We start from the raw sequence: 27,548 nt of genomic DNA on the forward strand, positions 1-27,548 counted from the left end.
TCCAAATGTTATGGGCAATTCCGGATTAGGAATGCTTGTAGATTTTCTTTTTGCTGAATTTGTGGGGCTTTAGTGAGAAGAGAGCTTGTGTTTTGTGAAGTTCTCGCCAGATAGAACGAGTTACTGGGCCAGGTGGGTTGGAATGTTGCGGTGAAGAAATGTATCAATCATGCAAGCAAGTTTTAGATGGACATATGCCTCATAGGGTAGCCAGTTCAGTGCTAGGAGGTGTGGGCTGATATGATTGCTTGTTTTTGAGCCTGTGATGAGCTGAGCAGCCGTGTTCAAGTTTCCCTTCAGGGACTACAATTTTTCTTTTGCTAGGCTCACAAGGGTAGCACTACCATAGTCTAGTTTGGAGATCACAAGTGCTTGAACCGCTGTCTAGAGATCTGCAGAAAGGTTTTAATTTCCTTAGTGCGTGCAGTTGGTAGTTGGTTCCTCTGCTGATGGCTCTGATGTGACCATACACAGAAAGGTGTTTGTCCAAGATTTTTCTTTGGGATTTTGGTGAGGTACAGTTCAAGGCTGTTAGATGTGAGTTTTTGCAGGCAATTTTTCTTTGTTTTCTCGATTAAGAAGGAGTCAAATAAATCCCAGTTGGGCAGAGTTAAATTATCTGAAGAAAGTGAATTGAATTTCCTATTACTTTGATATTTGACCATTTCAAACAATTCTTTGGGACTATTTATGTCCTTGGCAAGTTGTTGCCTGAAAACCGCTGCTTTGGTACTTCTGATAAGCCTTTTGTAGGCTTTCCTTTTTTGTGTCAGTAGTTTGAGGTTGGTGGAGAGCGAGAGTTTCCCTGACCTCTCCGCTAATCTTAGCGAGCGACATTCATCATTCAGGCTACAGTTGACCCATGGATTGGATTTTTGATCTGGACTCTTTCTAGTTGTTTGAGGACAGTGGTGTCCATGATGTCTGACTTGGAGGTGATATAAAGATCAGTGAGGTCGTGCGCCTCTAACATGTTAGTGAGTGGAGATAGAATATTGTTACTGAGAATAGACAACCTGAATTGGTTGATATTTCTGGTGTCTCTGATCCAGTGTTTGGCTTTCACACATTTTCCTTTGAAGCGAACTACCCTTTCTGCTATGAGTACGGTAATGCACTGAAGGTCTGTCCAGTCACACGGTAGGATAGATTCTATTGGGATTGTGTTCTCCTTTGCTATTATTAGGTTGAATTTGGCTTCTTTATTATGTGTTGGGCTGTTGCAGGCTTGAGCCAAGTTGAGGTTGAAAAGGAAGGATTTTAAGCTATTAATCAACGAGTTGTCTGTATCTGTATCGTTCCAGTGGATATTGAAATCGCCAGGAAAAATCTGGTTGTTATGTTGTCCATTAATGGTAGAGATGACCTTCATGATTTGCTCAATGAATGTGTGATTATCTCTTGGAGGGAGGTAGATTGTGTGCAGTGAACATAGTGTGCTGTTTTTAGTTAAAATATTGATCCCCAGATATTCGCAGGAGGACAGTTATTGAGTATGGATTTGTTTTACTGAGAGATTGGTCCTATGGATACAGGCAGTGCCACCCCCAGGCCGGCTTGAATGGTTCAAACAACTGATGTCATGTCTAGGAGGCACTAGGATGCCTAGTATAGGAGATGAAGAGTCATATAGCCATGTTTCAGTGAATATTAGGAGTTCTAGATCAGCAGCATGTTTCACTGAGGACCGGCAGTTGAGTAATGAGTGTTTTAGGTTAGATTTGGTTACATTTGTTGATGGATGAGATATGGGGACTTGTTTGAGGTTAGATTTATTAATGGACCTAGAACTAGGATGAGGTTTCCTGCGTGGGTTGGTAGTAATCATCTCGATTTTACCCATGGACATAGTGTAGTCAGTAAGAGCGTGGTTGTGTGAGGCGAGGAGGGAGAGGATATCGTTGTTCGATAAGTGAGTAACCAGCCTGTTGGGTCGAAAAGAGTGGTCTAGATTTGGTTTACATCTCCACGTAGGTTGAGGAGCCCAGGCGTTGTCAGGGCTGGCAGCAAGATGGCTTTTGAAGATGGGGATGTTCCGGTTCCAGTAGTGGGTCGTGTGTTTTCTCCACTTGGGTTCCAGGTTAGATGTAATATGCAGTAGATTCTTGATGTCAGCCCTCACCAGCTGTAGTTCTATTTTTAGGTCGTCGAGTGTTCACTAGAGAGTGAAAGTACTGTTGAGTCGATTTAGAGGTGATTTAGTTTTGGGCTGTAGTTACAAGGTTTGAAGATGGGTTTTTGGTCGGTGTCCTTGCTATAATGTATGGCTTCAGGGTTAAGTGGCGCATGGACTTGGATATTATAGGATGTTTGGAGAGTCATAAATATATCCTTTCTGGTGTAATCACGGTCATGAGGGATCTCGTTGTATCTAAAGAGATGGGGAATTGATCATTATTATAAATCATGAGTGGCATCACAATGTTATATACCTAATTTAGGATGGAGTAGTTACTGTCACACTTAAGATCAGAGTTGATATTCGATTTGCTCGTAGATTGGAGTGGGCATTTGACAGAGTGATAGTGTCTTGTGGCAGGGTCGGTACTCTTGGGTGAGGAGGGAGAAATCTGGACTGTAGTGATGCAATGAGTGGGAAGGTGGCATGGGGAAATAGTGGGATGAGGTGAGGGAAGGAGTAGATGGGATGTGGTGATCGCTCATAAGGGTGGCAGTTGGTAGTGGCGACAAAGGAGGGTTACATAGTTGCCTATCCTATCTATAATGTAGGGGAAGAGATCATCAGAAAGCCCCAGATTGCGATTAGAGGATTGAATGAGCACAGTGCCATTGCTTTAGTTAGAAACGGTGGCTTCTGCATTGTACACCAATGCGGGTGCGATGATAAGTTTAAAAACTAATTGTGTCCAGCAGGAGATAGTAGGGGGTTAGGGCATTGATGTGGGATGATTCCATGTTGAGGTCACTAAGTAGGGCGGGTCTAGGGGAATAAGACAGAAAATAGTTGTATGACCCTAATGGAGGGAACTTCTTTCCAAGATGTCTGCCCCTTTAGAAGCAACAATGAGGCTTTTTCTTAGTAGGGAGTAAAGTCCTATTTCAGTTTTGTTCTAGTATTGTTATGGATAGTCACATGTTGCTATCATGTGTACTGAAAGAGGAGGGCTCAGTGGATTTAGAGTGCCTGGGAAAAACCTACTAAAACGGCGGCCAGAGATTTAAATGTTATAGTCCGTGTGAGGACATACTCCCAAGTAGGGGAAAAACATACTGACTGTATAGGCGGACAGGGAAAATGGCCCCCCAGTGCAAGCTGGTTCGTGGTAGATGGGAGGAGCAAAGTTTATGCCTACCAAAAAAACAACAGTGCATCAAAGTCAGATGGACCCAGGAGAGAACAGCTTTGTAGTAGATTCTAAAAACCAAGTTTCCAGTGGAATGTGCCCAAAAAGAAACAGCAGTACACGGGTAAACAGAGTCACTCACCACATACATGAAAAGTCGATCGGCAGCATATAATAGCCGTGACTCGGAAATAGACAGACTAGGATGTGATTGAAACTGTGGCGGGTGGCTTGTACCCAGCACAATGAAGCAGGGGAGGAGCAGCGCATGTGTAGAATCAACCGCTGGCGGTGGGGTGGGTGTTGGTGCAAAACACATACACTTCAGCCTCGGCTTACCATCAGATTGTATTATTTTCTGCATACTATTTGAGTCTCATAAAAGCCTTGTCTTTTATATTATGTTAGTGTGATTGTATTATGTTGTGAGATCTGGAGTTGGTGTTATGCAGTAATATGTTCCAACTGGCTTTTTCGGGTTCAGATGAAGGTCAGAAGTAAGTGAGTCTACAATGGTAGTAGGTTCATAATGTCTATTTTACATGTTATGCTGGTACAGTCCATTTTAGTGGCACTGCCTAGGCCTTCAGCTTCACTTGCAATGAGATGTGTGGTGCTGGAAGTTCGAGGCCCCTACTCGGTCAAGGGCCTTGATATTTTTTGAGCAGGTCAGCCCAAGTACTGTTTTGGTGTCGCTCACCAGTTTTTACTTTGGAGGTGGGTGTTCAGCATCCTTTTGCATTACAACTCTAGTCATTTGCCCTAATAGGCAGCATCCTCGGTTGAATTGGCTGCCAACAAACCCAGGGTTTTATGTGATGGTTCACTTAAGAGTGTTAAGGTGATGATTGTCTCCTTTCTTTGTCCTGCCGCAGGTTTCTGGAGCGAGCAGATGAGCTAGCCGTAAGTACCAGGATTTTTTTTTTTTTTTATGATTTTCACTGAATGTAAGAATATTTGGGTTATTAGTTGTGAATGATGTGAGTCCTGCACAAGTAATATATCTTCAATTATATTGTACAAGTACTCCAAGTACTCTATTGTATTGCTTGACTCTCTCAGGGTAGAGAAGCAGAACTTCATCATCAAATAACTTTATTGGGTTTGAAAGAAGTTAAAACTTTAACAATCAATAAATACAGTTGATCAATCTAAAAATGTGGTGTTCTTTAGTTTAACTGACCAGTTAAAAAACAAGCAACATTACATCAAACAGTAACATCAGCAGATACAATAATGCTGTTCTGACTTGTTTAAAGTTCTTATCCAACAGTACAGGTTCCAAGATACTCTTACTCAAATGTTTGTAGAGAGGACAAATCTGAACAAAATGCAAATGCAATCTAAAGCTGGTCAAGAGCAGCACATGAGTATTGGACACATTAAGTAATAAATATGGTTCAGTTGACGTGGTGGTCTGTAACAGAACATACAACCTAATGGATAGATTCAGCAAGGCAATAGTTTCTCGTTCATCCCACTTTGCCGCATAAAGGTGTTTTTGACCCAGACTTTATCTGCTTTTACTATACCATCAGTATTATAAAATGGATAAGGAAGATCTAGCTTATGAAAGCCAGCCATCACAAATCCGACTCCGGGTATTCACGAAACATGATCGAGTTCCAAACAATCCTTAATGACTATCCTTTTAAGTTGTAGCTCTGGTTTTAGCCATACTGACAGCCAGTCTCAGCTGAATAATATCCGGGGCGTAATCTTGCCCCAGTTCCTCATAAATGATGAATGTTGCCGTACTTCTAGGGAGCGAGAAGTAAGCATTTATAAAACATATTCTCTACAATCTGTAGCTCCTTGGTATTAGCATAACCCCACACACAGCTACCGTACACAGCTATGAAACACACTTTGCCTTATAGATTTCCATGTCAGTCAAGTCAAGTCAGTAAATTTATATAGCGCGCTACATACCCAGAGGGTCTCGAGGCGCTTGAGGAAGGGTGGGGACTTACTTGTCAAATATCCACGTTTTAAGTTGCTTTCTGAATGCTAGGTGGTTCTGAGTAAGGCGAAGGTGAGTGGGAAGTGAGTTCCAGGTTTTAGCTGCCAGGTAGGAGAAGGATCTACCTCCCATGGTGGTTTTGTTGATGCGAGGTACAGTGGCAAGGGCCTGGTTGGAGGATCGTAGCTGGCGGGGGGGGGTGTAGAAGGATAGTCGTGTGTTGAGGCATTCGGGTCCGATTTCGTAGAGTGCTTTGTGTGCGTGGGTTAGGAGGCGGAAAGTAATCCTCTTATTGATGGGGAGCCAGTGGAGGCTTTTCAGGTGACCAGAGATGTGTTCTATACGCGGGATGTCTAATATGAGCCTAGCTGAAGCGTTCTGGATGCGTTGGAGTTTTTTCTGGAGTTTTGCGGTGGTACCGGCGTAAAGGGTGTTTCCGTAGTCCAGTCGGCTCGTGACCAGAGCGTGGGTGACTGTTTTTCTAGTTTCGGTGGGGATCCAGCGAAATGTTTTTTTGAGCATGCGAAGAATGTTGAAGCAAGATGAAGAAACGGCGTTGACTTGTCTGTTCATCGAGAGTGAGGAATCCAGGATGACGCCCAGGTTCCGTGCGTGGTCTGTCGGGATAGGTGCTTTTCCAAGGGCCTCTGGCCACCAAGAGTCATCCCAGGCGGAGGGGGAGGTGCCTAGGATGAGGACTTCTGTTTTGTCTGAGTTCAGTTTCAGACGGCTGTGTTTCATCCATTCGGCTACTTCTTTCATTCCTTCATGCAGGTTGGTTTTGGCGGTGTTAGGGTCTCTGGTGAGTGATAAGATCAGTTGAGTGTCGTCGGCGTAGGAGATGATGTTGAGGTTATGTTGGCGTGCGATGACCGCGAGGGGGCTCATGTATACGTTGAAGAGGGTGGGGCTGAGTGAAGATCCTTGTGGTACGCCGCAGATGACTTCAGTGGCCTCTGACTTGAATGGTGGAAGCCTGACTCTCTGGGTTCTTCCGGTGAGGAACGAGGTGATCCATTCCAGTGCTTTTCCTTGGATTCCGACGTTTCTGAGGCGTTGTAAAAGGGTGCTATGACAGACCGTGTCGAAGGCTGCGGAGAGGTCGAGGAGGATGAGGGCGACTGTGTCTCCATTGTCCAGTAGAGTTCGAATGTCGTCTGTTGCGGCGATGAGGGCGGTTTCAGTGCTGTGCTTGGCTCGGAAGCCGGATTGTGAGGAGTCGAGGGATTTGTTGGTTTCGAGGAAGGCGGCGAGCTGGTTGTTGACCGCTTTCTCGATGACTTTGGCCGGGAATGGGAGGAGCGAGATGGGGCGGTAGTTTTTGAGTTCGGTGGGGTCAGCTGTGGGTTTCTTCAGAAGGGCGCTGAGTTCGGCATGTTTCCAGCTTTCCGGGAAGGTGCCGGATTTGAGGGAGCAGTTGATGACGTCTCGGAGGTGTGGTGCTATGACAGAGTCTGCTTTGTTGAAGATGTGGTGAGGGCATGGGTCTGTGGGGGATCCTGAGTGGATAGAGTTAATCAGACGGATGGTGTCCTCAGTGGAGATTGGCTTCCAGTCATTGAGGCTATTCGGGGGGGGTGGGGGTCCTGCAGGGGGTTGGGTGGGTTGGTCTCTGGGTCGGTTGTCGAAGCTGTTGTGGATGTCTGCAATTTTGTTGTGGAAGAATGAGGCTAGGGAGTCGCAGAGGGCTTGAGAGGGGGTGATGTCGTTGGAGTTGGCCGAGGGGTTGGTAAATTCCTTGACGATGTTGAATAATTCCTTGCTGTTGTGGGCGTTGTTATCTAGTCGGTTCTTGAAAGCGGCTTTCTTGGCATTCCGGATCAGTTGGTGGTGTATGCGGGTGGCGTTTTTGAAGGCGTCCTTGGTGCTGGTGGTTGGGTCTTTTTTCCAGGCCTTCTCAAGGGAGCGACAGAGTTTCTTGGATTTCTGAAGATCATCGTTGAACCAGGAGGCCTTCTTGCTGCCTGGTTTGATTTGTCGTTTTTTCAGTGGTGCTAGGATGTCGGCGCTGTTGGATAACCATTGGGTGAGGTTGGTGGCTGCTTGGTCTGGGTTTGAGGAGTGGGCTGGGGGGTTTTGCAGAAGCGATGAGGAGATCTGGTCGATGGTGATTTTGTTCCAGCTTCTTTGCAGAGTGGGTTGGTGGTGGATGTTGGATGTGGGCTTGTTGTAGGTAAAGTGAACGCAGCTGTGGTCAGACCAAAGGAGAGCTGTGGTGTGGCTGAAGGAGATATGTTTGCTGGAGGTGAAGATAGGGTCGAGTGTGTGACCTGCGATGTGGGTGGGGGTAGTGACAAGTTGTTTGAGTCCGAGGTTGGCGAGGTTGTCCAAAAGGGTGGTGGTGTTGCGGTCGTTGTTCTTTTCAAGGTGAAAGTTGAGGTCTCCCAGAAGGATGTACTCCTCGGAGGGGAGCGCGTGTGGAGTGATGAAGTCCGTGATGTCTTCACTAAATTGTGCGCGGGGTCCTGGTGGTCTGTAAAGGAGGGTGCCTCTGAGCGTGGTCTTGGGGTCGGTGTGGATCTGGAAGTGAAGGTATTCAGAGTTGGTGAGATTGACGTCTGAGCTGGTTGAGATGCGGATGGATTTCTTATGGACGATAGCGATGCCTCCTCCTATGTGGCCGGTACGGTCCTTGCGAATGATCTTATAGCCTTCCGGGATGGCAATGGTGATGTCTGGGGCTGAAGAGGCATTCATCCATGTTTCTGTTAGGAAGGCTACGTCCAGAGAGATGGTGTCTAGTAGATTCCAGAGGTCAATGGCGTGCCTGTGGATCGATCGGGTGTTGAGTAGGATGCATTTTAGATGGTGGGGGTCGGTTATATGTTTTGTGTTTGTGGATGAGGAGTTGTTCTTGGTGCCGTCGAACTTGCAGGAGTTGCAGGAGAAGGGTCCATGGGTGTGTCCAGGGGCGGCTTGGACGCAGTTGGGGGAACGGCCGGGGTTGAGGGCTAGGAGGGTGGTGGCATCGTAAGTAATGCGGGAGGGGTGGGCATTACGAGGACCAGGGGGAATGGCGCTGGGCGCGGTCCAGGCGCGGACGGGCGTAGACGGGCTTACCTTTGGCGCACCTTCGGCGCGACCGGGGCGCGATCGCTGCGCGTGAACGCTGCGCGCTATTGCATCTGTCATATAAGGATAGTGGAGGGGGAGGGGCGAGGGAGGAGCTGCTGGGAGGCGGGTGCGTGGTGTAGGGGGCGGGCTCCGGCCACAACAACAACAACCCAGGTAATGGCGACTCAAAGGCAATAGCCGACCGGGTTGGGGAGGAATAGTTAAATAATTAATCTGTGGTGAGTAGCGGGGCGCAGACAGTCAAGCAGACAGACAAAGCGCTATCTCTATGAGCAAGGTACTGTGAAAAATAACGAGTTTCAATCGATATAGGCACTCTCACAGCGCTAGCGAGATGCAGTAAATTCAAGCAAGCAGAGTCGCAGTTGAATAATGCTTCAATCAAAGTAGGCACAGTAGCAGCGCTAACGATACCCAGCCAGCGTTAAGGGAGGAGCAGGGCAGGAGGGAGCGACCGTGTCCAACAGAGTCAGGACGGTCACAGCGTCGCGATGTGCACGGGGAAGCCTTGCCTCTGAGTGGGAGGGAGGAGCTGCTGGGAGGCGGGTGCGTGGTGTAGGGGGCGGGCTCCGGCCACAACAACAACAACCCAGGTAATGGCGGCTCAAAGGCAATAGCCGACCGGGTTGGGGAGGAATAGTTAAATAATTAATCTGTGGTGAGTAGCGGGGCGCAGACAGTCAAGCAGACAGACAAAGCGCTATCTCTATGAGCAAGGTACTGTGAAAAATAACGAGTTTCAATCGATATAGGCACTCTCACAGCGCTAGCGAGATGCAGTAAATTCAAGCAAGCAGAGTCGCAGTTGAATAATGCTTCAATCAAAGTAGGCACAGTAGCAGCGCTAACGATACCCAGCCAGCGTTAAGGGAGGAGCAGGGCAGGAGGGAGCGACCGTGTCCAACAGAGTCAGGACGGTCACAGCGTCGCGATGTGCACGGGGAAGCCTTGCCTCTGAGTGGGAGGGAGGAGCTGCTGGGAGGCGGGTGCGTGGTGTAGGGGGCGGGCTCCGGCCACAACAACAACAACCCAGGTAATGGCGGCTCAAAGGCAATAGCCGACCGGGTTGGGGAGGAATAGTTAAATAATTAATCTGTGGTGAGTAGCGGGGCGCAGACAGTCAAGCAGACAGACAAAGCGCTATCTCTATGAGCAAGGTACTGTGAAAAATAACGAGTTTCAATCGATATAGGCACTCTCACAGCGCTAGCGAGATGCAGTAAATTCAAGCAAGCAGAGTCGCAGTTGAATAATGCTTCAATCAAAGTAGGCACAGTAGCAGCGCTAACGATACCCAGCCAGCGTTAAGGGAGGAGCAGGGCAGGAGGGAGCGACCGTGTCCAACAGAGTCAGGACGGTCACAGCGTCGCGATGTGCACGGGGAAGCCTTGCCTCTGAGTGGGAGGGAGGAGCTGCTGGGAGGCGGGTGCGTGGTGTAGGGGGCGGGCTCCGGCCACAACAACAACAACCCAGGTAATGGCGGCTCAAAGGCAATAGCCGACCGGGTTGGGGAGGAATAGTTAAATAATTAATCTGTGGTGAGTAGCGGGGTGCAGACAGTCAAGCAGACAGACAAAGCGCTATCTCTATGAGCAAGGTACTGTGAAAAATAACGAGTTTCAATCGATATAGGCACTCTCACAGCGCTAGCGAGATGCAGTAAATTCAAGCAAGCAGAGTCGCAGTTGAATAATGCTTCAATCAAAGTAGGCACAGTAGCAGCGCTAACGATACCCAGCCAGCGTTAAGGGAGGAGCAGGGCAGGAGGGAGCGACCGTGTCCAACAGAGTCAGGACGGTCACAGCGTCGCGATGTGCACGGGGAAGCCTTGCCTCTGAGTGGGAGGGAGGAGCTGCTGGGAGGCGGGTGCGTGGTGTAGGGGGCGGGCTCCGGCCACAACAACAACAACCCAGGTAATGGCGGCTCAAAGGCAATAGCCGACCGGGTTGGGGAGGAATAGTTAAATAATTAATCTGTGGTGAGTAGCGGGGCGCAGACAGTCAAGCAGACAGACAAAGCGCTACCTCTATGAGCAAGGTACTGTGAAAAATAACGAGTTTCAATCGATATAGGCACTCTCACAGCGCTAGCGAGATGCAGTAAATTCAAGCAAGCAGAGTCGCAGTTGAATAATGCTTCAATCAAAGTAGGCACAGTAGCAGCGCTAACGATACCCAGCCAGCGTTAAGGGAGGAGCAGGGCAGGAGGGAGCGACCGTGTCCAACAGAGTCAGGACGGTCACAGCGTCGCGATGTGCACGGGGAAGCCTTGCCTCTGAGTGGGAGGGAGGAGCTGCTGGGAGGCGGGTGCGTGGTGTAGGGGGCGGGCTCCGGCCACAACAACAACAACCCAGGTAATGGCGGCTCAAAGGCAATAGCCGACCGGGTTGGGGAGGAATAGTTAAATAATTAATCTGTGGTGAGTAGCGGGGCGCAGACAGTCAAGCAGACAGACAAAGCGCTATCTCTATGAGCAAGGTACTGTGAAAAATAACGAGTTTCAATCGATATAGGCACTCTCACAGCGCTAGCAAGATGCAGTAAATTCAAGCAAGCAGAGTCGCAGTTGAATAATGCTTCAATCAAAGTAGGCACAGTAGCAGCGCTAACGATACCCAGCCAGCGTTAAGGGAGGAGCAGGGCAGGAGGGAGCGACCGTGTCCAACAGAGTCAGGACGGTCACAGCGTCGCGATGTGCACGGGGAAGCCTTGCCTCTGAGTGGGAGGGAGGAGCTGCTGGGAGGCGGGTGCGTGGTGTAGGGGGCGGGCTCCGGCCACAACAACAACAACCCAGGTAATGGCGGCTCAAAGGCAATAGCCGACTGGGTTGGGGAGGAATAGTTAAATAATTAATCTGTGGTGAGTAGCGGGGCGCAGACAGTCAAGCAGACAGACAAAGCGCTATCTCTATGAGCAAGGTACTGTGAAAAATAACGAGTTTCAATCGATATAGGCACTCTCACAGCGCTAGCGAGATGCAGTAAATTCAAGCAAGCAGAGTCGCAGTTGAATAATGCTTCAATCAAAGTAGGCACAGTAGCAGCGCTAACGATACCCAGCCAGCGTTAAGGGAGGAGCAGGGCAGGAGGGAGCGACCGTGTCCAACAGAGTCAGGACGGTCATCATAGCTGCCACACATTTATCCCTCCAGTCTCATACCAAAATCAAAGACGATACTTCTAGATAAAACATTTCTTGAATGTCTAACCAAGGGCAAATAGTTAAGGGATGAGTCAGAGAGGATACCTAGATACAGAGTTATTCACCACGGTGAACCCAATGGGTACGACTTAGTAGATCTAGGACCTATTGCCACGGTGTGTGACTTGTTAATGTTAGTACTCAAATCCAACCTGTCCACGTAATTTATGAAGTTACCTATTAATAGATGAAGTCCCTGTGCTATTCTAGAGGAAAAAAAACAGCAGCATCTGCGAAGAGGAGGAGCGGCACAGGTCGCCCACCCATATGCAAAGCAGAGGTGATCTGGGCTAGCAATCCTGATTCACTGGCACGTAACAGCAACACACTGAATGACTTATTGTTCAGTCAGTGGTATTTCTCATACCTTTGGTGACACCCTTAGTGGGTACTGAACCTCTTAATCACAATGCCCCCCAACTATTCCAGATGTTACATCACCCTATAAGGGAGTATCATTATTTATGAGGCGTGCCTATTGGCTTTGTCAGGATACCACATTAATATATATAAGGCAGGACTACTGACTTTGACAAGGGGTCACAACATTTTAATTCAACAGCCACTTATATCACCATAAAATCAATGGGAACAATACTCCTATTTAAATGCAGTCATTATGAGTATAGGGAATTGCCTTGTCCATTATTAGGATTGGTAATAAACCAGCTTTAAATGAGCATTGCAGTTCAACACAAACAGTAACATACATCAGAGTCATTCTTTTACACTCTTCAAGCTACATAATATAGCAGTAGGACCAACCACTAGGGTTCCTTGCACTCCAGAGCACGAGAGCGTCTAGTTCTGTTGTGGGAGTGCTTGAAATGAATTGGAACTTCTCAAGGGGTCATAGGAATAAGGCCCCAGAAGACTTGGGGCTTTTTGCAGAAACACTCAAAGGGAACTGCTGCACTCTTTGCAGCCCCCACAACACTTTGAAAATACTTTGATGGTGCCCTTGGCCCCTCCTTGGGGCACCACACAGAAAATGCATACATTTTCAGCCCTTCGATGGAAAAGATTATTATTTAAACAGCTGGCTTGCCTGCTGTATGGCTTTGTAGAGCATGTTTGTTTTCCTTGGTTTCTTTAGCACCTGCAAGCGTGTTCCCTCTTTTTGGATTCCAGGCACCCCTGGCCAGTCCTAGGATGCCGCATCATCCCTCCACCCCTATTTTACCCCCCTACGCAGCATTCTGGGTCAATCAATGAAGGTGATTTTAATTTTTCTCTGGAAAGAGCTCCTCTGAGGACCTGAGTTCTGCCCCTTAGCTGACATCACTGCCAGGTCCTTTCCAGCTAAAATTTCAAAGGTAAGGTCATCCTGTGTTAGCTGCAAAGGTCAGTGCTCCCTCCTTTGTTCAGATGGGCTTGGAATGTCCCAACCCACATGCAGTGTAACAAGCTAATTATCAAAATCCGATCTCTCCCAGAAACAATACTGTGATTGTGCCTTATTTGTGGGGAGGCCTTTGTTCCCTCTGCTGGGGAGAAGAGTAATTAACATGGCCTGATATAGAGGGGACAAAGTCCTGGAATCTGATTATGAACTGAGTCAGAGAAATATGATACATTTTGAAGTCCACTAAGGTGTTGGAAACTGCATATTCAAACTCTGCGTGCATGTTTTACTGCAGTTTGACACCTTGCTGGACTGTGTAGGTTTAAGTAGAGCAAAACTGAAGTTTAGGGCAGAATTTGCCTGTATGTATAATTCATAAGAGAACTACAGATTTTCCAGTTAACCTTTCTGACCTATCAATGAATGCCCACTAATATTATAAGGCCGACCCCAAGTTATCACCAACCCTTTCAGAGTCTTTTCTGCACCAGACTACCAGTGCACAATTACCAGGCTTCACATGACAGTAGTCCAGGGCCCCTTACTGTAGCTGCGTCACACGAGCCTCATCTTAAATGGTGGACAATTGCAGTAAACACGCTCAGTCCAATTTCTGTGAATTTACCGTGAGGTGGACTGATGTAGGGATATTCCCCTACAGGGAAAAGTCCTGGTAGGCTAAAAGGCGGCACCAATTTGCTAGGTAGGTCACCATAGAAATTGTGATAGAAGCACAGGGCAGCATAAGGTATTCATACTGAAAAAGAAGCACTACAAGGCGGGAAATCCACTGAATGCGTCAGAACATTATTTCAATTATAATTGAGCTAAAAGGCCATTCCATTTCAAACCTTTGTATAGTAGCGATATTACTATTTTTCGCATGTCCCATTGAATAATCCACCTGCTCTGCATAGGTAGGGATGCATCACATTTTGCCAGAATAGAGCTTCAGACATATTTGTTTTGATGGAAGAGCATGGTGAATGCCAACAGAAATGCCAGGAAATCAATGTAGCTTCCAGTATCTGTAGTTTCATGAAACAATTCTTTTTAAGCATAAAATGGAAAAGTGAGTTCTGCTCTGAACTAAGATTTTTTCTGATTATAAAGGTATTTGCTCTTGTCTTCTCATTTAGATAAAGTTATTGACTCCTTATTTGCAGTGTTGCTAGGTTGGTGTTTAATCTTTGATGCTTGAGTTACAATGGGCATGAGAGAGCGATTTGTTGGCCTGTAGACTAGTGCAGTTTCTCTTGTTGGCAGTGCTCACTCTCACGCAGCATTACGCCTCCCCGAAATGCCAGTTCCACTATGAATGTAGCTAGCCTCAATGATGCCACCCTCTACATTATACATAGACTGGGCTGTCACCCTTCATGGGCTACACAACTACCTGCACAACAATAAAGAATGCAGTTGGGGAGGTCATGTGTTTTACGTAGGGTGCAGTAGATGCCAGGGTGCATTACATGCGCTATCATGGAGTTTTGCCCCATCAGACAAGACTAAATAAAGACATATTGAGGCTAGGGACTACAGCACCTCCATTTTTTACAGCCAGTATTTGCTACAAGGGCACAATTCCTTTTGATGATTAGTCAGTACTTCACTACAAGTCTGAGCTTATTCCAAATTGTATGAAATATCTGCTGCCGTGGTGTGGAGATGTAGGAAAGACCTCAGTTTGTGTTACTGCTACATGGTACATGCAACATATAGTTAACATATTTCAGGGAACTTCCTCCTTTGTCCGTATGTTACTACAAGCAGTCAGTTCCCTTCTCACCGCTGTGCATGCATGACTCCACAAGAAAGCTCCTTTTTGAGTGGTGGACATATTGTGAAAGAATAATGTTTTAGGAGAATCAAGCAACTCTACCAATATCTAAATGTTTCAATCTTGCAGCTCACCAAATACAGGGAACACTTGGATATTCAAAATGCAGAGGAACGACGTGATTTCTTAAAAACCAAGTGCCTTGGGTAGGTATGAGTAGGTGGTGTCCTGTTGTTGCTGTGCGCTCAAGTTTACTGGAGTGATCTGTCTGTGATTATCTGCTTAAAGCATTCAATTGACTTTATTTACATAGAAATAAACATTAACATTTTTTATTTACATTAACATTTAGTGTGACATTATTTTCAAAATGTGTGCCTTAATTATATTGCTCTCCTCAGTTTCAATTAAAGCTACCTATACCGCACCAGTGGTGTCACAAATATATTTGTTACATACCAATTCTCAGCCCACCTGCCCATCTATGAACACGCACAACTCAGGAAACAGGATACTGTAGGATAGCTGCAGTGTAAGCCAAGTTTATTGCACAACTAGGTAATTGTGAAACAAGAGATATTCTCACGCGACCTGTATTTCTTCTCTATAGTTCTTCTAGAGTTCTATGGGCTGACCATTGGTAAATTTATTGAGTCATAGGCATATGCATACTATTATTTATCATTTTATTAGATTATTAAAACTTGTGTGTATACTTTTACAACTAGGTAATTGTTTCACTACCCAGAACATTGTCCTTTTTGTATTGTTGGTGAGTGAGCAGCACTCGAGCAGAATCACTGCATCATCTTCATGATTGTATGGTCTCTCTTAATTAAATTATTAGCAGTGGCCATATTAGAAATGGTTGTTTCTCTATGGAGTTTGGCCCTTTCTATATCCATTGTACTTATACAACTGAGAATCTGAGAGCTAGGTTCCTTTTGAGTAAAACTTTACTGAGAAGCTGCCTCTATCGTCCTACATAGTTTATCTCATACTTTAAGACTATTTAAGAACTCCTGAAGTTTAATATAAATCATATTTCTAAACTACAGAGAAGGGTATGAGACTGACATCTGCTGTACACGTTTGTTGCAAATTCTTGTTTGGGAGGATGGAGGTAATAGTAAAATATATTTACCTATAAATCTCCATAAATATATCCGAGTGGCTGGCAGTTATAGTTAGGATCATGTTTCCATAGGAAATGCATTTTTTGTGTTGCTAATACCTTTGTTGCCGCTTGATAACTCTCCACGAAACTTTGCAAAAAAGTGCTACTTTTTGACCAGTTTGCGCATGGAAAGTTTTGGGTGATCCCTCAAGTGTGGGCAGAGGAAAAGGGGAGGGTCTCAAAACGTGTTTTCCCAATTAATTTTGTCCATAGGAACTTTAGGATTTACACCAAATTTGTGCCAAAGTGTTGGAAGCCATTTTGGGACTCCGACTCAGTCCCCAGTCCTTGAAAATTACACATGACTAGACATAAGGGGTCTTGGTAGAGATATCCTGGCCCCCCTAGGCCTGGTGGTGCGGTCCCAGAGGGCCAAAAACATTTATTTGTTCTATTTTTTCACAAATTCACAGAGGATCCGCAAATCTGTGGCAAAATAAACAAGCATTGTCATAGCCAATAGGTTTCGCTTTGGAACCTTAGAAGTGTTTAGCCACAGCGATTGGCTTTGCCTGGGTCTTTAAGCTATGTTGAAGAGCAGTGTGGCTGCTGTGCAGCAAGTTGAAAAGTAGTATAAGCATTTGTATTATCTAATAAATAACCAAGAAGACATTATGTACAACGGAACTACCCTATTAAACGAGCTACTGGCTTTGGCAATCAGTGTGGTGGTGAACGGAGAATCGGGTGGAGAAGGAAAGAGCGGTGGGGTGGATATCAGGACTGGAAAAAAAGGGTTATGAAGCAACCAGCGCTGGCTGCATCATACTGCTTTTCCCCCCCATTTTGACTGTTGGGGTTGGGGGGCGCGTGGGGGGTACGAGGGAAGTAAAGAAAGCAGATTACAGACCCAGCTACAAAAAATGTACTTTGTAGAGTGGATCAGTCTCTGTGCCAGCTCAACATCCTGTAAACCTAGGCATATAATTTCATCTTCCCGTGCCTACATAAAATGAAAGTGTAATTGTATGTAGCAATTACTACCCCTGACGAGGCGCTGAAGTGCATTACAACCAAATGAACGACACAAAGCTTTTAGCGGACGCTAAAATGTAAAAGCAGTCTTTAGCTTAAATCCAAAAACAGTGTTGCGGTTTTATTATGTAAATAGCATACTTACTGCCCCATTCCAATCATATTGTGTCCCCGCTATTTGAATTATTACAGATCTAATAGGCAGTCTTGATTCAAGACCCCGCCTTCTGTGCTACTAAGCTTTTCATAACACCCTATAATACAGAAAAAAAACTGTTTAGAATGAGAGTTTCAAACTATTGTAAATATGGACAAAAGTCCCAATATCATGATACCAACGCTACGATTTCTTACAACATGTAAATTCTTTGAGTACGATAACCAAGGTAATGAACTTTCTTATTCACAATAAGCCGTTTGCTGTATCGTCAAGGAAGCAACTAGCAGAGAATGATAGAGGATAACATAAATGCATCTCTCTGCTGGCCAACAATGCCTTCTACCACACACTCCTTGGCCACTCCCACACACACTTTATGAGCACAGAAATTCGTTTCCCTGCTGACCATTCTAATCTATGTATTTTTGCAGACTTCTAGGGTGCCAAGCAGTGCTGTGAGGAAAGTGAGGTTAGGACACTTTTTAAAGTGAGGATTGTGAAAGCAAGATTGATAACTGCAATCTGGAACCCGACAGCCACCTCAGTCAGCCCTCCGAGGGGTGCTGTAAGGCACCGATGAAAGCTTCAGGGCTCAGTGAAATGGACAACATGCTGTTAGCATACTATTTGTTATTCACATACTCCTGTAATCCTGCACCACATCCCTAAGGGACAGGAGGAATAGTAGAACAAGGGAGCATTCAGTTTCCGTCTCAAAATTCAAAAGGCAGTCCTACACCAAGAATAAAGTCACTGCAGGATAATTTGTCAAAATGTCCGTGAAGGTCCTTAGCTTCGCACATCGACTTGAAGTTTTAGACAGGCAAAACCTTTGCAGAAGTTCTGAGCCCACTATTCTTCCATTCTCCTCAACCAGGGGCCGGCAATCTTGAATAGCCACTGGAAACACACAGGATGGGATGGCGAAGTTAAAGTTAATTGCCACTTGTTGGCTTATCCCAAAGGCAATGTGCAAAGTGTTTGTACCAACACTCACAGTAACACAGTGAAAACACCACAAATGGACAACACACAAGTTTAGAAAAATAAATATCCTTATCTAATGAAGATCAAAAGGTTTCAAGAACTTGTACCATAGAAACTATGGATGCTGCTCTGTGGTGTGACGTGTCGGGAAAACTTGCCACACAGGTGCGATGCGTGGAAATCCGGGATGTGTCAGTAATTGATGCGGCGAGTGGCGCTGCTTCGGTTTTCTTCAGCCGCGATCCCTCGATTCAGGCAGTGGCGACAGTCACTGTGTTGGTTTTCGCAGCGGCACACCGATGCGTGGAAATTCTTCTCGCGCTGTGGAGATGCATCGGAACAATTGCTACAAGAAGAGCGATGCGTCGTTTTTGTAGTTCTTAAAGTTCCTTCTCTCATCCAGCTCCCCATTGTAAGTGTAAGACCAGGCCCAGGCACACCACAGGGGACGGACCCATCATTGTGGAAGGCAGGCACAGCCATATTCAGGGACTTCTCCCACCACTCCAAATGCAGACCAGGCCTATTCAGCCTAGCACTGACTCATCCAGACTCTCTGGAGCCATTGCACCTCCCCAGCCCCTGTCACTCCAAAGCCAGGCAGTCATTACACAACCCAACAGGATAGCTAAGCAATAAAATCCCTACTTTCTAAAAGTGGCATTTTCAAACACAGAATGTAAAAATCACCATTGCTAAAAAATGCATCTTTAGATTCTGAGTTCAGGCATACAAAACTTTATTTTCCCACCTTGTTCCCAGGGGTAGTTATGTTTATAAGAGGTTATAAGCAAACTCCCTATTCTATTCTATGGGAACAGATAGCCTTGCAATAGTGAAAAATTAAATCGGCAGTATTTCACTATCAGGACATGTCACACACATCAGGGCATGTCCTACCTTTCACATACCCTGCACCCTGCCCACAGGAGTGCCTTGGGCCTACCTTAGTGGTGACTAACATGTAAGAAAAGGGAAGGTTAGGGCCTGGCAAGTGGGTGCACTTGCCAGGTTGACATGTCAGTTTACAAACTGCGCACAGGCACTGCAGTGGCAGGCCTGAGTTACCTTTTTCATAGCTACTCATGTGGGTGGCACAATCAGTGCTGCAGGCCCACTAGTAGCATTTGATTTACAGGCCCTGGCACACTCAGTGCACTTTACTAGGGGCTTATCAGTAAATCAAATATGCCAAATCATGGATAACCAATAATAATAACAATTTACACAGAGAGCATAAACATTTTAGCACTGATTAGCAGTGGTAAAGTGCCCAGAGTCCTAAAGCCAACAACAACAGGTCAGGAAAAAATAGGAAGAAGCAAATAATTTGTGTATTACCCTGCAAAAAGTGCCATTTCCAACACCATCTATATCACGGAATAATAATAATGGTAAGAACTCTGGAGGTTAACATATTTGCTGGAGATCTGTGTTTTGTCTCTTCCTTATTTTGAATCAAAGTAGCGTAGAAGGTTCATGTCTCCTGCAAAGCACATTATGTAACACGCACATGACACATTTTTATTTTATGTAAATGGATAATTCGGATTATACTATCAATTCTTTATTGTTTAGGTTAATTAATTCGGTTAGTGCTTTTGACACAGAGATACTGTTACTTGAAGTTCATAAATTATAATCCTTCTAACAGCACAGTGAGCTATGAAGGACATGTAGCTCCCACACCTTGTAACCCTCGCTGTCTTAAATAACACATCCTGCACATTGACTTACACACATATGATGTATTGTCAATGGATAATGTGTACATGTGTTGTAAAGTGCTCTGACACCCTGCAGTGAGATGAGCAGCACTATAGCACTATTAAAATAAAAAATAGTCTTTAAATTGTTATTTGTGTAATTACTGGGATAGACCAACACATTTGGCATTCTTACTGTGCATGCATATCTCTTATGTATAGGGACTAACAAAGTCAAAAGCATGCCTGTCTCAAGTACCTGTGAAGTGATAAGCTGTAATCCTTTGTTTCCCCTCAGCTGCATCTAGATGTAAGGGTCCAGACAGCACCCAGCCAGGATACTCCAACAAAAGGAGGCCTGATTGCACCTTAAACTCCTCCTTTGTTTGTGGCCAGCTGTTAACCGATAAGCCCTTCCCCCGCCTGCATGTTACTGCTTGGAACAAAAGCAGATAACGTGAATATGTCCCAGTATCTGAAAACTACTCCGGGTCAAGTTTGCCATGTTTCTGTTGGACCCAGTCTCTTGGCAGGGTAAGCGGTGTCCACCTTGTGAAAAGAGTGAGTCGATGCCATCTGCCCGTGTGTACTGTTGACTTGTGCCCTGGTGATATAATCAGTTATCTGATAAAGACTTCTAGCTGCCGATTTCTTACCTTTGACTATCTGAAGCCATCACTGTATATGGAAGATTTTTGAGCAGTTCACCAGCACGCGGGTAGGTGGCGTTGTTACGTTCCATGGCGCCGGAAGGGAAGTGTGCGGTACCTATACGCGCCACCTCAGTGTGGCAACATCAGTTTTTTTTCTTTCCGCGTCAGATGGCGCTGATCCAGATTGAGCTACCCCTTAGACATTTTTTGACTGCCATTTTTCGACTTTTTGTCCAAAAAAATTCTAAGATTTCATTTCCTGGTGTGATGATGTTACCCAATAAACTGACTAGTTTCAAACCATGTAGGGCCTGTCACAAGCAAATGTCGGTGACAGACCTCCACTTGGTGTGTTTGTGGTGCCTGGAGCCGGTACCCGGATTCTTGGCGTGTGAGGACTGCCATCGAGGCAGCCTGACCGGAGGACCAATGGTCATTCTAAACAGCTCCTGATGGTGCTAAAGGAGCGAATGATTCCTCAAGCTACTCGCCGCTGGTTAGCTCCAAGGCACTTGAGGTCCCTTTCACGTGGGAGGGCCAGAGCCATTTCTTGGAGCCCCTCCCGACATTCCTTATCGCACTCAAAGTCATAGGAGAATTCGGGTAAGTTCCACAAGCACAAGAATGTGTAGAGGTCCGAACACTCTTTGACTTTCCCGCATCCGTCGAAGTCATCCAACAAACGAGGGAGCATTAGCACTCCAGGCCCGCAAGTTGGTGGGGTCTGAACCTTGGTCCACTCTGCTTCCTTGATTCCCAGTGCCAAAGTGACCCCAGCATAGTTAAAGGAATTTTATGAGGCTGTGCTCCTCATTTTTGGGCGTTCAGGCCCCATGCGCGTGGGACGGGCCTCACTGGAAGCATTCCGGCGGGTTCACCATCTGTGCCATTTGGTCCCCAAGGATCCCTCATTGGATCCAAACCTTTCCCTGCACTTGCCCCAGCTCCGACGCGGCAAGCACCACCGACTCCCATAGACAGCTCCATCCCCATCATCATACCCAACTCCAACATGGAGCCGGATGGGCGTTGTCCAACACCGCGTCTGGCACCAACCGAGGATGGCCAGTGGGTTGGATACCTCACCTGACACTGGCCTGGTTTCCCCTCCTACTGTGGCTACAGAGGAGAGAGCCTCTTTTGCTGTGGTGTGCGGCTGACGTCCTGGACCTTAACCTACCCTCAGTGGTAGACAAGACTAATGTTTTTACTGGAGTGCTTCAACCAGAAGTTACCCCCTCAGGACCCTTACTTCCATTTAATAAAGCCCTTTCCGACATCCCACTTGGGACCTTATTTAAATCCTGGACAGGGGCTCCAGTGAATATGACGATTGCCCACTGCCATCGCCCTGCTCTTGGTGATCTCAGTTTCCTTACCCAGTACCCCACCACAAAGAGCTTGGTGGTCCAAACCTCCTCATCCCGCTTTCACTCTGGCGCCTTCTCTACCACTCCACCAAATATGTAATCCAAGAGTCTGGACACCTTTGGTAAGAGAATGTTCTCTTCCAACAGCCTGGGACTGCGATCAGTGAACACCGTGAGCCTGTTGGCCCATTATTCCTGTAAACGATGGGATTAGTTTGCGCAAGTGCTGCCTATGGTCCAGGCGGAGACCCGGGCCATACTCTCTCAGGCAGTTGCTGACGGGAGATACCGCAAAGTTCTCCATCAGAGGTGGACTTGATATCTGTGGCATTTCGGGACCACAGATAACTGAGATCATCTGGATTTTGAAGGAATGATCAGGCTTCCCTCATGGACATGTCCTTTGATGGGTCTCACCTATTTGGAGACAAGGCAGATTCAGCGCAAGAGCACTTCAAGGGCATCAGAGCTACAGCCAGGTGCTTAGGCTTGTCTATGGCCCCTCGTCATCCCCAATCTGCCTTCTGCCCCTTTCGTGGCTATGGAAGGGGTCTCCAACCTTGCTCATACCCTCCCGGCCACCACGGCCAACAGGCTTCCCAGCCTTTTTCATGGCCGAGGGTGGGGCTCCACAGACCTTGTGGAACAGGCGGCCAGCTGTCAGGTCAGTCCACCCCCTCCCCCAGCAGCTACTGCCTCCAAGCCACTTTAGTCTGCCCTCAGATTATCATGGACACCCAGTGGGAGGAAGGATATGCCATCACCTCCCCCACTGGCAGTCAGTAACATCAGACCATTGGGTACTACAGATAGTCTATAGGGACTGCTTCCTCTTCTTTGTGACACTCCGTTCACCCATTCCTTCCACTTACGATCAGCTGCGGAGGACCATCTCTCCTTATTCCGTCAAGAAGTGCAGGCTCGCTTGGTCAAGAGAGCCATAGAGAGGGTGCCAGCATCAGACGTAGGTCATGGTTGGTATTCCCGCTACGGAAGGACTTCGTCCTATCATAGATTTGCGCCTTCTCAACCTGTTCTTGAAGGAGGAATTCTAAATGCTCATGCTCACCCAAGTTTTGACTGCCCTGGATCCGGAAGACTAGATTGTAGCCTTGGACTAACAGGACACTTATTTCCACATCTCCGTCCTGCCAGCCCACACGTCATCATAGGCCACAAGCAGTTTCAGTTTGCTATGCCCCCCTTCGGCCTTACCAGTGCCCCTCGGATGTTCACCAAGTTGATGACGGTGGTCACAGCTCATCTGCGGAGGCCTACAGACTACAGCGAGCCTCTTGCACTCACTGGGGTTCAATATCAACATGCGGAAGTCACATCTGACTCCCTCTCAGACACTTCCTTTTATCTGAGCTGTACTAGACACAGTGCAGTTTCGATCTTATCCTTCCAACCAGGGAGTCCAGGATACTTAGGTTATGATACCAATGTTTCAGCCTCTATCATGGATTTTGGTGAGCCTGACTCTGATGCTGTTGGGTCTCATGCCTCCGGCATCCTCCTGGTGAAACATGCCTACTGGCATATGCAGGCTCTGCAGTGGGACCTGAAGGCCCAGTGGGCGCAGCATCAGGGGAACTCTCTCCAGATCTCAGAGGGTACTGCAAAGGACCTGCAGTGGTGACTAACAAACTGTGATTGGGTCAGTGACGGACCCCTCTCCCTTCCCTAGCCAGAGTTGTCTGCAGTGTCAGATGAGTCCCTTATGTGCTGGGGTGGCCATCTGGGAAAGGTGGAGATCAGAGGACTCTGATCTCCAGCGAAGTCCAAGCTTCATGTAAACCTGTTGGAGCATCAGGCGACCCACTTTGCTTTAAAAGCTTTTGTTCTTCCAGTCATGGGAAGGCTGGTGCCTGTTTTTATGGAACACACCACTGCCATGTTGTACAGCAACAGACAGAGTGGTTGAGGTCGTGGACCCTATGTCAAGAATCATTGTGCCCTTGGACATGGCTGTAACATCAGGACATTTCCCTGGTAGTTCAACACCTGGTGGGCTCTCAGAATGCCAGGGTGGACAAACTGAGCCGAAGATGTCTAGTGGATCACAAATGCCATCTCCCCCGGAGGTGGTCCAAGGTCTCTTTCAGCAGCAGGGATAGCCTTGGTTAGATCTGTTCACCATCGCCAAGAATGCACAATGTCAGCAGTTCTGCATGCTGGAGTTTTCAAGGTGGCTCTCATTCAGAGATGCTTTACATCTCAAGTGAAGCTCCGGCTCCTGTACACCTTCCTTCCAATACCACTCCTACCCAGAGTTCTCAAGAAGATGAGGAACTACCGGGCCCAAGTAATTCTTGTGCCTCCTAGTAGGGCACGGAGACAGTGATATCCCGAGCTGTTTAGAATGACCATCCGTCCTCCGGTCAGGCTGCCTCTATGGGAGGATCTTCTGTCGCAGCAATAGGGCAGGGTTGTGGACTCGAACCTGCGCAACCTCTACCTCCATGCGTGGAGATTGAGCGGCTGCAGTTGACAGCTTTGCACCTTCCTCCCGAAGTCTGTTATGTTATTCTGGCACGTAGACGTCCCTCCACCAAGATGATATACGCCTGCCGTTGAGGAAAGTTTGTATCATGATGTGCCTCTAACAATGTTGAACCTCTACTGCACCTCTTTCACAAGTTCTTTTGTTTGCACTGTCTTTGGCCACAGCAGTTAAGGGTTACCGGTCTGCCATCTCTGTGTTTTTGCGGTTGTCGGACCAACTTTCTCTTTTTAAGTCACCTAATTTGGCCAGCTTCCTTAAAGGCCTGCAGCACATGTTTCCACCTAAGCCCTTTATCTTGCCTTAGTGGGACCTCAAGTTAGTTCTTACCTTTCTCATGTGTGCACAATTCGAGCCTCTGCACAATTGTCCTCTTAGGTTGCTCACCATCAAAACTGGCTTTTTAGTGGCCATAACATTGGCCAGGAGCATCAGCAAACTACAAGCAATCTTGGTGCACCCTCCTTATACCACCTTTTACCCAGACAAATTGGTCCTCTGGAAACTTGCCTCCTTCCTTCCAAAGGTTGTCACTCCATGTAGGCCAGAACATCACCCTGCCTACCTTCTTTGCTCCACATCATCCCTCCAAAGAAGAGGGGAGACTTCACCGCTTGGACCCAAACGTGCCGTTTGACGAATTTTTACAAAACGTTCCCAAAAAAAGCAAGTTCACTTCAGCTGCTTCCTGGGAAATTTTGGGGTAATCCTTCAAGTGGGGGTGCCCCAAAAGCCAGTTTCCTCCCTGTATGGTTCATAAACGTCTTAAGCAGTGCTACCGCAAAAACTGCTGAATGGAACTAGACCAAATTTAGGTGGAAGCTAGATCTTGGCCCGCAGATTCTGCTTTTGGTGATTTGGTGTAAATCCATTCAGTAGTTTTTGAGAAATTAGGGTGAATAAATGTATATCTGGATGGTTGAGTCTGAGGGACTGTCTAGAGTCCCTTGAACCCAATAAAAAAAAATAGTGTGTTCCAATTAGCCCACAAAGCTTTTTTTACCTTGGGCATCTTTGCTCCTGTGGGAGTCTGACTCTTGCAGGAGCAAGTGCTCTGATTAAATGCCAGCAACATGACAAAAATGTTGTTTACAGCCATTATAGGATTCAGGGCCTTAGTCCCCTGTCCTGAAGTTTAAAAATATATATGTATATAAGGGAGCAGGGTAGGGATACCACACACTTCCTAGGCTCTTTGGGGGAGCCACAGGGATCTCCCCTGGCCCGGGGCCAAAGGAAGAAAAAATGCAACAAATTTTGCCCCGGGGCACCCACCTATATTTTAGACATGCCCATGGGGATGGGCCCCTGGGGCCAAAAAAGGGTCAGGGAGGGATGTTGTTTGGATCTCTCCCCTTTATAATAACATGTGGCCATGTGTAGTAGGGTCCACAGGGCCTAATAAGGCTCGGGGAGGGGGCTGCATGGCCTCCCCTCCCTCTCTCTTGTATTTGGCCCTAGGGGATATATATATATATATATATATATATATATATATATATATATATATGTATGTATGTATGTATATATATATCACTTAAAGAACCATAGGTTTCACACACGTTATAGTTAGCTGGACATTTCACTCGTAAAAAACCATTGAAATTCCCCCGTTATAGTTAGTTCAGATAACTATAACTCGCGCGCCCGCAATCCACTGCTGGTGACGTCACATATTACATCACTCATGACATGGTCAGTGACATCACTCATGACATCACTGATGACATCATCCTTGTGATAGAGTGGCGGTCGTGCGAGATATAGTTATCTGAACTAACTATAACGGGGGAATTTCAATGGTTTTTTATGAGTGAAATGTCCAGCTAACTATAACGTGTGTGAAACCTATGGTTTTTTAAGTGAATTTGCAAGGTTTTTTAAATGCTAAGTCCTAACTATAACGTGTGTGAAACCTATGGTTTTTTAAGTGAATTTGTAAGGTTTTTTAAATGCTAATTTATGTATGTATTATTATATTTTTTGTATATTTATTTTACAATAAACTACCTATGTATATAGTTATAGATTGACTGTATCCTGTAATATGGAATGGCTCGTTTAAAATGTTTGTTTTTTTTAAGGGTTTTTCACCTTGCGTGTGAAAAAAAAATAATGTTTTTTTCACCCTTCGGGGTCCTTCAGGGACCCCCTGACAAAGGCTAGGGGGTCAGGAACTCTCTACCCTGCCCCCTTTTCACGTTCTCCACCTTTCTTTTTCACTGTCACACACAAAATGGCGGCCGACACTTCCTGATTTCGACCGATTCGAATGTTGACTGACATGTAACCACCAATCAGAATTACGCTCGCGCATGTTATGGTGCACGCACCGTGCGCGCCCGGTGCGCGCCTATAGATGTTTATGTACTTTTAACTGCAATTTTCTCAGGAACTACTGAACAGATTGACACCATATATGCAAAAGGCTCATGCCTGACCTGAGGACTACCTCTTTGCCAAATTTCAAGTAATTCTGTTCAGCCGTTGGGGCTGTACCTTCGACTAAAGGTCCTATGGGAAAATGCATGGGGGAAACGCGTTTTGGGACCCCCCTTTTTTCTCAGCCCCCACTTAACGAATCACCCCAAGACTTTCAGGGTAGGAGCTGAGCGGAGCGCCCCATTCGTTTTGAAAATTTCGCGAGGATTCGTCAACCGGCGCCAAAGTTATTCAAAATAGAAGTTTCAGATTTCCTATGGGAACGCGACCGCCAGTAGATAATATATAAATATATATATTTATATATTCACTTAAAAAACCATAGGTTTCACACATGTTATAGTTAGGTGGATATTTCACTCGTAAAAAACCAATGAAATTCCCCCGTTATAGTTAGTTCAGATAACTATAACTCGCGCGCCCGCAATCCTCTGCTCATGACATCACATATTACATCACTCATGACATGGTCAGTGGCATCACTCTTGACATCACTGATGACATCATCCTTGTGATAGAGTGCCGGTCGCGCGAGTTATAGTTATCCGAACTAACTATAACGGGGGAATTTCATTGGTTTTTTACGAGTGAAATATCCACCTAACTATAACATGTGTGAAACCTATGGTTTTTTAAGTGAATTTGCAAGGTTTTTTAAATGCTAATTCCTAACTATAACGTGTGTGAAACCTATGGTTTTTTCAGTGAATTTGTATGTTTTTTTAAATGCTAAGTTATGTATGTATTATTTTTTTTATATATTTATTTTTCAATTAACTACGTATTAATTTTTTTTTTTTTTTTTTTTATGGTTTTTCACCGTGCGCGCACGGTGCGCGCACCTCCGTGATTTTTTCTTAAAACAAATTTAAATGTTTTTTTCTGCCTTTGGGGTCCTTCAGTG

General features: G+C 46.2%; 1 protein-coding gene across 2 annotated transcripts in view; it reads left to right on the forward strand.

Moving 5' to 3' along the window:
- VIPAS39 (VPS33B interacting protein, apical-basolateral polarity regulator, spe-39 homolog) overlaps positions 1-27,548 on the forward strand; it is a 360,975-nt gene that overhangs the window by 154,051 nt on the left and 179,376 nt on the right. For both annotated transcript variants that reach the window (XM_085626643.1, XM_085626644.1), the window contains exons 11-12: positions 4,181-4,208; positions 14,798-14,874. In XM_085626643.1, coding sequence (XP_085482769.1) covers positions 4,181-4,208; positions 14,798-14,874 — 105 coding nt within the window. The remainder of the gene's footprint in view (positions 1-4,180; positions 4,209-14,797; positions 14,875-27,548) is intronic.

Source organism: Triturus cristatus, chromosome 9 (genome assembly GCF_964204655.1).
Source record: "Triturus cristatus chromosome 9, aTriCri1.1, whole genome shotgun sequence".
Classification (NCBI taxonomy): Eukaryota; Metazoa; Chordata; class Amphibia; order Caudata; family Salamandridae; genus Triturus; species Triturus cristatus.